This window comes from Dioscorea cayenensis, chromosome 14, assembly GCF_009730915.1.
Source record: "Dioscorea cayenensis subsp. rotundata cultivar TDr96_F1 chromosome 14, TDr96_F1_v2_PseudoChromosome.rev07_lg8_w22 25.fasta, whole genome shotgun sequence".
NCBI lineage: Eukaryota > Viridiplantae > Streptophyta > Magnoliopsida > Dioscoreales > Dioscoreaceae > Dioscorea > Dioscorea cayenensis.
In genome coordinates, this window is record NC_052484.1 from 19,321,922 (window position 1) to 19,335,556 (window position 13,635).

The 13,635-nt window shown below is 33.6% G+C and overlaps 1 protein-coding gene across 1 annotated transcript; it reads left to right on the plus strand.

The window, feature by feature from the left end:
• The first annotated feature begins 8,609 nt into the window (after window positions 1-8,609).
• Window positions 8,610-12,551, plus strand: LOC120275909 (phytosulfokine receptor 1-like). Its single transcript, XM_039282641.1, is given in 2 exon segments — window positions 8,610-11,467; window positions 11,469-12,551. Coding segments are annotated over 2 exon segments (3,051 nt in total). The 5' UTR covers window positions 8,610-8,707; the 3' UTR covers window positions 11,760-12,551.
• The last annotated feature ends 1,084 nt before the right edge of the window (window positions 12,552-13,635 follow it).

Here is a 13,635-nt window from a genome sequence, read left to right on the forward strand (position 1 = left end):
TTCTCTTCGTCTTTTTCTCTTTTTCTCTTCTTTTTCTTTTTATTCTCTTCCTTCTCAATCTCTCATTCTTCTCCTTTTTCTTTTCTCTGTCTCTCTCCCTCTTTCTGTTCTCCCGTTTTTTTCTTTTTCTTTTCTCCACAAATCTTCAACTTCCCCTAAAAATCCTCAACCTCCGAGAGATTTTTTTTTTATCCCTTTTTTTTTAAATTTCAAATTTTATTCAAAATCCCTTCTTATCCATTTCTTTTTATTTCTTTTTTTTATTCTCACTCATTTTTAAAATTTTTGATTTTTAATTTATTTTTATTATTATTATTTTTTTCACGTGACAATTTGTGGCGCACGTTTTTAATTTTTTCATTTTTAGCTCTCATGTATCTTTTTTTATTTGATTTTTTTCTAATATTTCTTCTTTTTAAGTCTATATATATATATATATATATATATTAGAAAGAGGGTGTGTGTAGATAAATGTACCATTTTTTTGGTTATATGTATACATGTATATTTAGAAAAATGGCATTTTATGGACCGAAAATAACTTAGAAAATTAGGAAAAATACTGTTAAAAAAATCAAGAAAGTAATATCCATCAAGCCAAAAAAAAAGAAAAATAAAAAATGGTGAATACTTATACATGAGATACCAGAGGAAATCAAACCAAAAGTTTTTTCATTGGTTTGATTTCCTATGGTTCTCATATACAACCTCCATTGCTTTATATATATATATATATATATATATATATATATATATATATGTTTGAGTAATTTTAATAAGAATTTGAATCCATTGGAAGAGAAATGAATGCAAGGATATATTTATAAACTTGAAAAAGAATAGTGGTTGATATATTATTCCAACAGACATGCATGAAGATAGCATGCCAAGATACCTGCATGTTTGACCACATATTTTAATTTTTTTTAATGATAACATATTTTTAATTATCTCTCTTTAACATTTAATTGCTTGATTCCTCTTACATAAATATTGATTTTGTTGTGTTGAAAAAATTATGCAAATATATTGCCTTTATTTTTTAAATTATATATATATATATATATATTTGGTATGAAGCTTTAAATAACTTATTTGCTATGTTATATTGCTATTTGATAATATAACAAAACAAAGAAAATTGAAGTAAATATTTTTTAAGTAGTTAAAAGATTAATAATTTTTTTAATGTTTTGAGATTAAAATTAATATTTGGATATAGTTTAACAATTAACATAATTGGTGATCACAAGACGTTAAGAAACATTTATTTCATTACTGTAATCAAAATAAAAAATTAGCTAATTAATAGATGTAAAGAGAAATGACTTATCTACTATTGATTGTCTGTGGATAGATTTTTTTTTTAATTACAAATTTATATAGACGTAGAGTTAATATTTCAACGCAAACTAATATTTTATTTTTTATTTTAATATTTTTAATCTTTTGTTAATTTTTTTCTATTTTTTTAAAATGGGATTCATGATTTTTTTTTTTTTAAATTATAGTCTACTTTTGCACAGTTTTGCAGAAAAACACCCTGACTGTTGTTAAATTGCAAACCAATTCCCTGGTTATTTTGCATATTTTACATGAATACCATCTACTTTCCCAAAATGACACACCTGACTTACTAAAATCACAGGTCAGTCCCTGTACTGGTTTTTGCATATGTTGCAGAAAACACCATGCACTTTTCTAATATTACAAAATGGGCTGTTTCGCCCCCCACAAAAAAAAAAAAACACCCTGACTTTTATAAAGTCACAAATAGGCCCCTGGACTACTTTTTGCCCATTTTGCAGAGCATACTTTCTATTATCTTAAATTACTAATCAGCTGTCATTGCATATTGGTACAAAACACACATTTTTCTATAAAAAAAAACAAAAAGAAAAAAAAAACCCTAGAAAAAAGGCTAAGAACTGAAAGCATTTCTTTTTCATCTCCATGCAAAACACACATTTCTTTTTCACAAACTAGATAAAAAAATGTGATGCTTTATTAATGCATTTATTATACCAATCTTATTATAAGATTGATAATTTACAGCATGTTGCTTCAATCATGGAACAATGAACCTTAATAAATAAAACAAAACCATGAGTCAATTCCAAATCAAATTGATCTGCATTCAGTCTATGTGGTTACCTAACTATGCTATCCCATAGGTATCCACTAATTGTTTAAATTTTCTAAATGCCTTAATGCTTTGAATGGAGCTTGGAGTGGCAAAATGAGTATTGACACACGACACAGTTTAAAGTGTTTATGGGTTTAGTATAAATGCGTTCGTGTTGTAAACAGGCAGCACAATTAAGGTACTCTTAAATTAACCAGTTTCGTGTCATAATATTATCAACCGGTATAAATAATTATAACCTATATATATATATATATATATGTTGGATTTTAGATATTTAAGTATTTATGTTTATTGGACTTACATATTTAAGTATTGATATATGTTTATTGGATTTTGAACTAATATATTTTGGATTTAATTCAAGTTTGTTGTCATGATTCATGGATTTTGTGTAAAAGCTGGTTAAATGAATTGTGTCGTGTTACATGACCCAATTACAAATTAAATGGGTTAAGTGAATCATATCGGGTTACACGCTTTATATATGAGCCATGTATGTATTTAGGAAGTCAGACACGTAATAATCATGTCGTGTCTGTGTTAAATATTTTGATGTTATATTTCTATTTTGACACAACACGATTATACACGTTTACACGAATAACCACCCTTAGATGGAGCCCTCCTTTCTAACGGAATCAGTAGTAACTAAGTGATTGGGCCAAGACATATAACTTGAACTATTTGGGTCGCATAAAATAATAAAATAAAATAAAATATGAGTGGATAGATTGTTGATGGATGAATTAAATAAGATTGACAAACACTTAAATGAAGCATGAAACAATGCTTCTCAATTTTGTTACTAATAATTCTTGTTGCATGATCAATGTAACTTATGTAACTTGTTTCCGGTGAAAATTTTGTTATGTGTTGAGCGTGGCTTAAATTTGATAAGCCCAACTTCATCAATGATCCGGCCCAAATCAAGATATATATATTATATGCACACACTCAATTAGAAATTAAAATTAAAGAAAAAATAGTTTTAATATGAACTAAATTGATGTAATATATATATATATATATATATATATATATATATATATATATATATATATATATATATATATATATATATGTTTGATGTTTCGCAAGTGTAATTTTTATTTTTCATTCTTTCATTTATTTAAATTTATTTATTTTTGGAAAAAAACAACATTGTTATTATTGAAAGACAATGAAAAATCAAAGAAGAAAAATAAGGTGAATTAAATGGCAGACAAGTGTTTGTGGTTGCATAATGTTTGATTGATATTTCCATTAATTTTTTCCTCTTAAAGTGAAGACCAAGACCATGTGTTGCTAAGTTTTTTTAGTGCAAAGAAATTTGGCAATGCATTTGAACAGTGTCACATAAAAACACATACATACATTCATTATTTGTTTGAGATTATGTTTTTTTTTTATTGTATGAACTTTTGTTTGCCAAACAAAATTAATTAGTGGCGATCATATCAATGTACATATGATAGTATATATATATATAATATTATCTTTGAAACAAGATTAATATATGGTAATCACAAAACAATAAACAATGAAAAGTAAATAAAAAATTGAAATGAAGATGAATGAATGAAATGGAACCATGCACATGATTTGATTTAAAAAAAAAAAGAAAAAGAGTAGTTATAGTGGGGAGAGAAGAAATCAAAGATGTCGGTATAAAGAGAAAAGAAATAAAGGAAGATGGATGTTAAGGTCCTCACAAAATGGTAAAAGACATTCTCTAAAAAAGACTAGTGAAAATTAATCAACTTGGCATTGTCAAAATAATAAATAATCAACTTGATGGAGGGAGAGATTCCTGTGATGTCACTTAATTTTTAACTTTGGAAAAAGTTGGCTAAGAAGTTATCTTCCACTCTTTATTTATTTATTTATTATTTTTAACTGGTTGGAGCTGAAGATGTGTGTGTAAGTGGGACTTGCGTGGATTCACGAGAAATTAAAAAAAGAAACCATGAATTGCTTCTTCAATAGGGATCTCACTCATCTTCCACTCTTTTGTTTTTATTATTATTCTAAACCTTTTTTTGTCACAAAGAAAATAAGCAATTTAAATTTATTTATATATGGAGATTATTTATTTATTTTTTTAACTATAAGCATGAATAGAATTGGAATTCATAGCATCCTAACTCTCGGCAACCTAGCATTAAGACACTACAACTCTCTCTCCACAGCCACATGCCTCCTTTGTCATTTTGAAATTGAGATTGTGGGTTATCTGTTTTTTGTCGTGTCTTTTTTAGAAAGCTTTGGGATTTTCTTTCGCTTCACTTTGGCCTTCATTCAATCTCCTAGTTCGATTTTTTATCTATGAGGGTTTTGAAGATCTTATCTCCCTGAAAGAACCAGATTAACAGAGGACCTTCTAGCTAGATTTTTATTTTAGAACATTTGGTTGGAAAGGAATGCTCGCATGTTTAGAAATTTTTATTTTGCATACACTTATGTGATTTACAAATGTATTCATATATTCATTCTTTGGATAAACGCAGTGTCAGACTCCAAAAAAGCAAGACTGGAAGACCTAACTACTTTCGGTCAATGGCAGCTTGAACTTTCTTTTTTACCACAGCTAGACCCAGGCAAGGACATGCCCACTTAGTTTCTCCTTTTCTCCTGGACCTCTGTCATCTGGTTTTCGGTTGTGGTCATCTTTTTATGTTATTTGCAGTTTTTTGTCTTTTGTATTGTTGTACTCTCCTTATTCCCACATTTAGTGGTATTTTTAAAAATTTTAATGCATGTGGGTTATTCACTTTTTTAAAACTATGATTTTTTTAAAGAAAAAACCGTGGTTTTTGTTTCGAATTCAATTCAGGAGAAACAATGTTTTTATGGACTAGTTTTTGAATTCACTATTATTTGGTATATATATATTGATAAAGTGGATAAACCACAAATGCATTAAAAGAAGAACAAAACAAAGATCCAGTACAAAAGAGGGCTCCACCCAGAACCGAAACACAACTGAGAAACAGACACCGAGACAGAACCACTAGAAGTGGGACGGAAAAGCCACAAAACAAGACAGCTAGAAGGAGAGAGGGACTCCTCCTAGACTAGGCAGAAACATCAGGAGCAGCAACTAGCCATAGAAATCATCGTGCACGTCAGGAACAAGCTCCTCATTGGAAGATGGACCTGAGAACTGAATAAAGCACCTGACCGCGGAAATGGAGTCCTCCAGCTTGTGTAAGTCTCTAGCCGGAGCCGCTGGAATCCACGAAAGGAACATGGAACAAATTTTCAGACATAAGACATACACAGAAATATAAACTGAATTAAAGACACAGTTATTTCTAGCAAGCCAAATCTGCCAAATGACCTGGTATATTTTGTTTTATCATTTTTTAAAAAATTTAGAGTAAATTGATTATAATCCCCGTATTTTTTTTTAAAATTGAATGAATCATCTAAAATATATTAGATAGAAGGAAGCAGCTATAGATGTAATGTAAATCATGTAGGATATATACACAAGAAGTTAGAGTATATGTTTAAATATAAAAAACATAAATCATTATAATCATAAAAAGTCAGCTAAATACATGTGAACTATAAAGTTGGTTAGATCACCATATAAAAATAAAATAGGAGATGTGAAAGTAAGACAGAGTTTTCAAGAAATAATTACATAAGGAGATTATTTATTTACAACATCTATGTTGAAATAAAAAGTTAATTAAGGGTGCTTGATCATTTTCTCAATGGGGGCAAAGCTCTCACAAACACTAGAAGATGTGAACAGAAAGTCAAAGTTGCAGTTGATTGTTATAACTTATAACATATTTCTCCAACTTAAGTCTCTTTGAGTCCTAGGTTGAGATAAAAGTTATGATCAATTTTTAAAACAATTGAAAGGGGTGAACAAGTAGTTTGTCCTCAACTATTGAGGTTGGGTACTTAATGAGGTAAAGTATATGATAAAAGTGGTTTCAGATTTGAGTTGTAGATATACACTGTAGGATCAAGTGATTAGTTGTCTCTGAAGCCAAGACACATGTTGTAGTGAGGCAGATTGTCCAAGGTAAGCATTAGTTAATTTTTTTCATACATTTTATTAATTATCAAATTATTCTTATTTTTCAGTTTGAGTCACTTTAAAATGAATCATGCTCAATTTTGAATATATTTTATCCTCATCATATTCATTCTCTAATATATATATATATATATATATATATATATATTGAAAAACCATGAAAAAACTTTTGTAAAAACTTCCAATTCTAGGTATAGTTTACATTATAATTAATCATTATAAACAATGGAAACATCATCCATACAAAAGGTACAAGAAAAGGAAGGTTAAAAAGAAATAATTTTAAAGATGGAAACACAAAACTTTAACTTTCCAAACCCACTTAAAAGAATTGGATTGACCATTTGACAAGCAGACAACAGAATCAGATTCTCAAGGCCACCAAGTCAGGAATCTTTCTACTTGTTTTTTTTTTATAGCCTTTGTCCACACCCAACTACCACTTTCCTCATTTTTATGATCATATCTAATAAAATTAACAAAATTTAATCCTAAAATTAAAATTTCATAAAAAACTCTATTTATAATGCAACATCTTAATCCTTAGCATATCATTATAAGTTAAAAATCTATAAATAAATTTTTAGCACATACCATAGTAGCAAAAATAAACAAAAGTTTTTTCACTTTATAGATAAACTAAATATAGAGATATGAAATCTAATAATACCCAATTATATAAAGAAATATGAATATTTATTTCTCTATTTTCAAGGCAGCGAACAAGTGAAAAATAGCAAACCTTTACATTTTGAAAGGACATGATTTGACATCATAAATAATGTACTTATCCTAAAATTAAATTTATTAAAAAAAAATAAAAAAAATAAAAAAATAAATAGAAGGTGGAAGTTGAATTGATTGAGAAGGCACGCATGCAAAGTTGGCAGAGGGTGAAGCCATAATTAAAAAGGTTGACATGTGAGATGTGATGATATAAATGAGGCAAAACCTTCTCCCACTAATTACTTGCTCTGTGTCTTCATCTTCCCACTGACCACTGTCCCTTTCACCTCACTCTCAAGTCAAAAAATTAATAATCTCTTTCTCCCTTTCTCATTTATTTTTTTATTTAAAAAAATTCAAATTAAATTTATACATTTTATTTATATATAATATGTTTTAATAACCATTGCATAGTGTATGTATCACACTTGCACCTAAAAACAGATGGCATGTCTACGATTTCAGACGGTAGTCTTTATTAGTCTAGCTATTATTTTTCTTTTCTTTTTTTTTTGGACTTTTTTTAGTTTTGAATATCTCATCTTTGGTGAGAGTCTCTTCACTCTTTATGTGTCTTATTGCCTCTGTTATTCTTTTTTTGCTCGTATTTGTACTGTTTTTTTAATAAAATTATGATTTATCTAGTTTACTTAAAAAGTAAGTTTTTTTACTTTGGTTTTTTAATCACTTATTTTGTTATAGTAAAATACCATCCATTGTCTCAATCTCTAATTATGTTTTTAATATATTATTTAAAATAAATAATTTTTTGAGATATCATTAATTAATAAATATAGCAAATGTAATAGTCAGACCCTATGCATTTTGCACACTAGAGAATCGGAATCCTTATCATTTATACATAACGAATTTTTGCTTACTATATATAGGTGAAATTTAAATACACAATCTTGCATAAAAATGAAATATTTTAACCGTTAAGCTAGTCCAATATTAGTAGATATCATAATTACTATTACGGTCTTGATTTTTTTTATTTTAACATTTATTATAGATGGATTTTTAAAAATTCACTTTGTTATTATGTTAGTCTTCTGTAATGTTCTCTCTATTTAAAACTATTTTTTTATTAAATAAAATTATAACTTATTTACTTTAAATTTAATTATAAAATGTCACTAGCACAATTTAAAGGCCATTGACTATATCCATCAAAGTGGTGCTATCAAGGATAGAACCGGGAGTGCTGCTTTTTCAACACTCTCATCTTTCCTTTCCGATCAGCTGATCAATTTTAGCCATTTATTATTTCATTTATTATTTAATTTTCCCTTTTATTAATAATAATAAAAAAAACATATTCAAAGTTTCAAACTATCTTTTGAATTGAAACATGCCAAAAAAGTCTACTTAACCAAAAAAAACAAACAAATACAACATCCACGTGTCACCAACTTTTGACCACATGATGTTTTTTTCAACGCACATCCATCCCAATCCTTTCTTCAACCCAAATCATTTTCAACTCCCAAACAATTTTTTTAAAAAAAAAAATTAAAAAAATAAATAAAACCTTTAAAACCTCTTTCAAGAACCATGGCATTAGATGGATAGATAGAACCAGGTCCCATTCTCCCCTGTTTTCCTGTTTTCCCATCTCCCCTGTTTTTCCTGTTTTCCCATCTCCCCTGTTTTCCCATCCAAGAACCCAAATATATATATATATATATATATATAAAAAAAAATATAGATGGTTTCCATATCCAGTGTTATTCTGCATTTGGCTATCCACCTTGTCATCTCCATCCACAGCCATGCACAACACTGCCACCTTGATGACTACCACTCCCTCCTTCCCTTCTTCCAACCTCTGTCTTTCCCAAATCCCAAGGTGGAACTCCACCTCCCACTGCTGTTCATGGCCTGGCATCTCCTGCAATTCCATGTTCAGAGTCTCCTCCATCAACCTCTCCAACATGTCTCTCAAGTCCTCCATCACTGACTCCTTTGCTGGCCTTCATCACCTTGCTTCCCTTGACCTCTCCTCTAACTCCTTCACTGGCCCTGTTCCTCCTTCTCTTTTTCATCTCCCTTCTCTTCTTTCTCTCAACCTCAGTGTGAACTTTCTCTCTGGTCATGTCCCACTGGATATCTCTCTCCCTTTGCTCACAGTCTTCAACATCTCTGGCAACCTTTTCAATGGTTCTCATCCTGTTCTCACCTCCTCACCAAACTTGCAAGTTTTTGATGTGGGATATAATTTCTTCTCTGGAAGGATTAACTCCAGTGTTTGCTCTGGTCATAATAGCAGTGATAATGTTAATCTCAGAGTCCTCCATTTTACAATGAATCTCTTCTCTGGTGAGTTTCCTGTTGGATTTAGCAACTGTTCTCGGCTTGAAGAGTTGGCACTGGACATGAACTCTTTGTCTGGGAACTTGCCTGAGGACTTGTTCAAGATGAAATCTTTGAAGGTTTTGCAGCTTCAGGAGAACCAGTTCTCTGGCTTGCTTAGTCCCAAGATCAGTAATCTTTCTCAACTTGTGCTTTTTGATATCTCCTTCAATGGTTTCTTTGGTAGCATTCCCAATGTGTTTGATAAACTTGGCAAACTAGAGTCTTTTTTAGCTCATTCTAATGGTTTTGGAGGTGCTTTGCCTGCTTCTCTCTCTGATTTAAGTTCTGTTCAAGTGTTGAGCTTGAAAAACAATTCTTTTGTTGGTGAGATTAACCTTGATTTCACAAAGATGCTGAAACTCAGCACTCTTGATCTTGGCTCTAATGAGTTCAGTGGTGTCATTCCTAACAATATCTCATTGTGCAAACAACTCAAGAACTTGAATCTTGCCAGAAATAATCTCAGTGGCAGCATTCCTGCTAGTTTTAGAAATCTTGTTTCACTGTCTTATGTATCGCTTTCGAACAATAGTTTCGTGGATGTATTTTCGGCATTGGAGGTTTTGCAGGATTGCCCAAACCTTACTGCTTTGGTTCTTACCATGAATTTCCTTGGTGGTGAAACTCTGCCATTGTCCGGGATTAATGGTTTCAAGAAACTCGAAGTTCTTGTGATTGCAAATTGTGATCTTTTCGGTGTTGTACCGGCATGGTTGGCTGGTTGTAGCAGTTTGAAGGTGTTAGATTTGTCATGGAATCGATTGGGGGGAACTATTCCTTCATGGCTTGGGAATTTCGATTCAATGTTCTACATGGATCTTTCAAACAATTCAATTGGAGGAGAGATTCCGACAAGCTTGACCCACATGAAGGCCTTGATTTCTCGCAATGCATCGGTGGAAAGGTCGGGAATTCAGGACTTTCCTTTCTTTGTCAAGAAAAATAAAGCTGGGAAGGGGTTGCAGTATAATCAGATTGGCAATTTTCCTCCATCTTTGATTCTATGTAATAATTTGCTCGTCGGGCCTGTCTTGCTGGGATTCCGGAAGCTTAAGAACCTCCATGTTTTGGATTTGGGCAAGAACGAACTGTCCGGATCGATCCCTGGGGATTTATCAGAGATGTCAAGCTTGGAAACTTTGGATTTGTCGCACAACAATCTTTCAGGAATCATTCCTTCATCTCTCACCAAGCTGAATTTCCTGTCAAATTTCAATGTGGCATACAATAAATTAGTAGGACAGATCCCGGTTGGAGGTCAATTCTCGACGTTCCCCAACTCTAGTTTTGAAGGCAATGTTGATCTCTGTGGGTATAACATACCATCTTGCCTATCCAGAGATCCTCCACAAGCTATTGCGAAAAGCCGGAAAAACAAGGGAGTTATTGTGGGAATGGCTCTTGGAATTGGTCTCGGGACGATCATCGTTCTCGCTATAATTTATATTGCTGTCTCGAGGACTCGATACAGCCGACCGGTGGATTGCGTGACGGAGGTTGCCGATGACAATGGACACTCGGAATCAGCTGAGCATGGACTGGTGCTTCTATTTCAGAATAAGGACTTCAAGGACATGAGCATCAATGCCATTTTGAAGTCTACCAACAACTTTGATCAAGCTAATATCATCGGTTGTGGTGGATTTGGCCTCGTCTATAAGGCAACATTGCCGGATGGACGGAAGGTTGCGATCAAAAGGCTTTCCGGTGAGATTGGTCAGATAGACAGGGAGTTTCAAGCAGAAGTAGAAGCACTCTCAAGAGCTCAACACCGACATCTTGTATTGCTTCAAGGGTATTGCAGACTTGAGAATGATCGGCTATTGATCTACTCTTACATGGAGAACGGGAGTTTGGATTATTGGCTCCATGAAAAGCTCGAAGGGTCCTCATCATTAGACTGGAATACAAGACTTCGAATAGCACAAGGAGCAGCGAAAGGATTGGCATATCTGCATCTATCCTGCCAGCCTCATATACTTCATCGAGACATCAAGTCGAGCAACATTCTGCTCGATGAGAATTTTGAGGCGCATTTGGCCGATTTTGGACTGGCGAGGCTTGTTCTCCGCCCGTATGACACTCATGTGACCACTGATCTGGTGGGAACTCTTGGCTATATTCCCCCGGAATACGGGCAAGCCTCGATTGCTACTTTCAAAGGTGATATATATAGTTTTCGGAGTAGTTCTTTTGGAGTTGCTCACCAGTCGGCGACCTGTAGACATCTGTAAGCCAAGAGGATGCAGAAACTTGGTTTCTTGGGTGCTTGTAATGAAGAAAGAGAACAGGGAGGCCGAGGTCTTCGATCCTTTCATCAGTGACAACAAAAGCCAATACAGACAATTGATGCAGATGCTTGACATTGCTTGCCTGTGCTTAAATGAATCTCCGAAGCTCAGACCTCCAATTCAGCAACTAGTTATATGGCTTGACAGCATTGGTTTGGATACCAACCTGGTAACCTGAGAGAAGATGATGATGATGACCCTTTCTCTGTTACAGTTAAAGCGATAAAACTCCAGAACCAAAGGAACAAAAGAAGCATAATAGAAAGACAATTATGAGTGATGCTCTGTTTTTAATTTCTTCGAACTTGCTTTTTATAGCTTTTGTAAAGGAAATTAGTATCTGTTTTTCATTTCCATAGATCTATGACAAGAGTTTATATCAACTGTCAATGTTCTTAACAACAATGTCGAGGAACGACACACTAGTTCCTTCCTGCAGTTCCCCACCTTAGAATCACCTGAAACAATAAAGTCTAATTTTGAAGTTAAGCATGATGGTTTTTCCTATTGACTGTTTTTGATGTGCAGAACTTATATAAACACAGTGCCAATAGCCATCATTGTAGATGTCTACAGGCTTCTGACGGGTAAGCAACTCCAAAAGAACTACTCTGAAATTGCATATATATATAACCTTTGAATGTAGCAATACAGGCTTGCCGTATTCCAGGGAATGTCGCCACAAGTTCATACCAAATTAGCTGTCACATGAGTGTGTTTCATCTGTCCGAAATACGCCAAATGCGGCATGAAATTCTCGTCTAGCAGAATGTTGCTTGACTTGATACTTCAGTGAACCATTAGAGGTTGGCAGGATTCATGCAAGTATGTCAATGACTTTGAATTCAAGCTCCTTGTGATATTTCGAAGTCTAGTATTCTAGTCCCAGTGATGAGAACTCACTGAGATTTCCATGGAGCCAATTGTTAAAGCTCCTGTTGTCCATGTTGGAATAATTCAATAACTGATCATTCTCAAACTTGCAATATCCCTAAAGTGATACAATGTTCTGGTGCTGAGCTCTTGAATGGCATGAAACTCCCTTTCAAGCTGACCTACTTCAGAATAATGTACATTGATCGCAATGTTGCCTTACGAGACGGAAGGCTACTAGGTCATATCCACTCAAACCGATAATATTAGCTTCATTGAAGATTGTTAATAGACTTCAAAATAGCAATTCAAAGTTTCCAACAATCCAACCAACGACCTTTGGGTCTATTGGTACACGGGTCGCCGATAGAGCTCTCACCGAGTGGTGAGAGTTCGATTCTACTGAGGCACATTTCTGGGGAGTTGTGAATAGTGGTTGTGTATGGGTGGTTCAGTGCCCACGTGAGCGTGGCTCCCATCCCCATTTATTCCACGAGGCATGCGACGTCCCTGGGTCTTTAGTGGGTTCGCCCCGCTCCTCTTTCCCAAAAAAAAAGTTTCCAACAATCCAAGGGAGGTATTGATATATTGAGCTCTTCTCTCTTCTACAGTGTCGTTTCTGCTGCTTTCTCATCTTTCTTCCCCCCTTGCTATGGCGAGTGGGGGACAAACTCCCCACCCCCCTACCACTCACCCTCCACCTTCATCCTTGGCTCAAGTAGTTTCCTCTGGGACCAGATCCTATGAATCTTCACTTCTTTATAATCCTCAGTTGCTTGATAAGCTTAAGAACTCCTCTACTTCCTTTGTTAAGCTTGATGCCGACTCTCTTTCCCGAGCTCATCAAAAGTTTCAGCATGCTTTTTATGGAAAGTTCTTTGAGAAACCACCCTCATTTGACCAAGTGAGGAAATTTCTGATGGCCAAATGGGTGATGGTTCGTGATCTTCAAATATCTGACCTTCCTAATGGGTTTTTGCTTATCCGCTGTGCCGTTTTCGAAGACATGCAAAAACTTCTCACTGAAGGGCCATGGACTCTCAATGGATTAACATTACAGCTTGCTCCCTGGAGGCCATTCTTTGAGCCGACTTTCGCAAAACTTTCCACCGCCGCGGTCTGGGTTCAGCTACATAACCTCCCTGTTGAGCTGTGGGATGGCTAATCTCTCGACAACATTA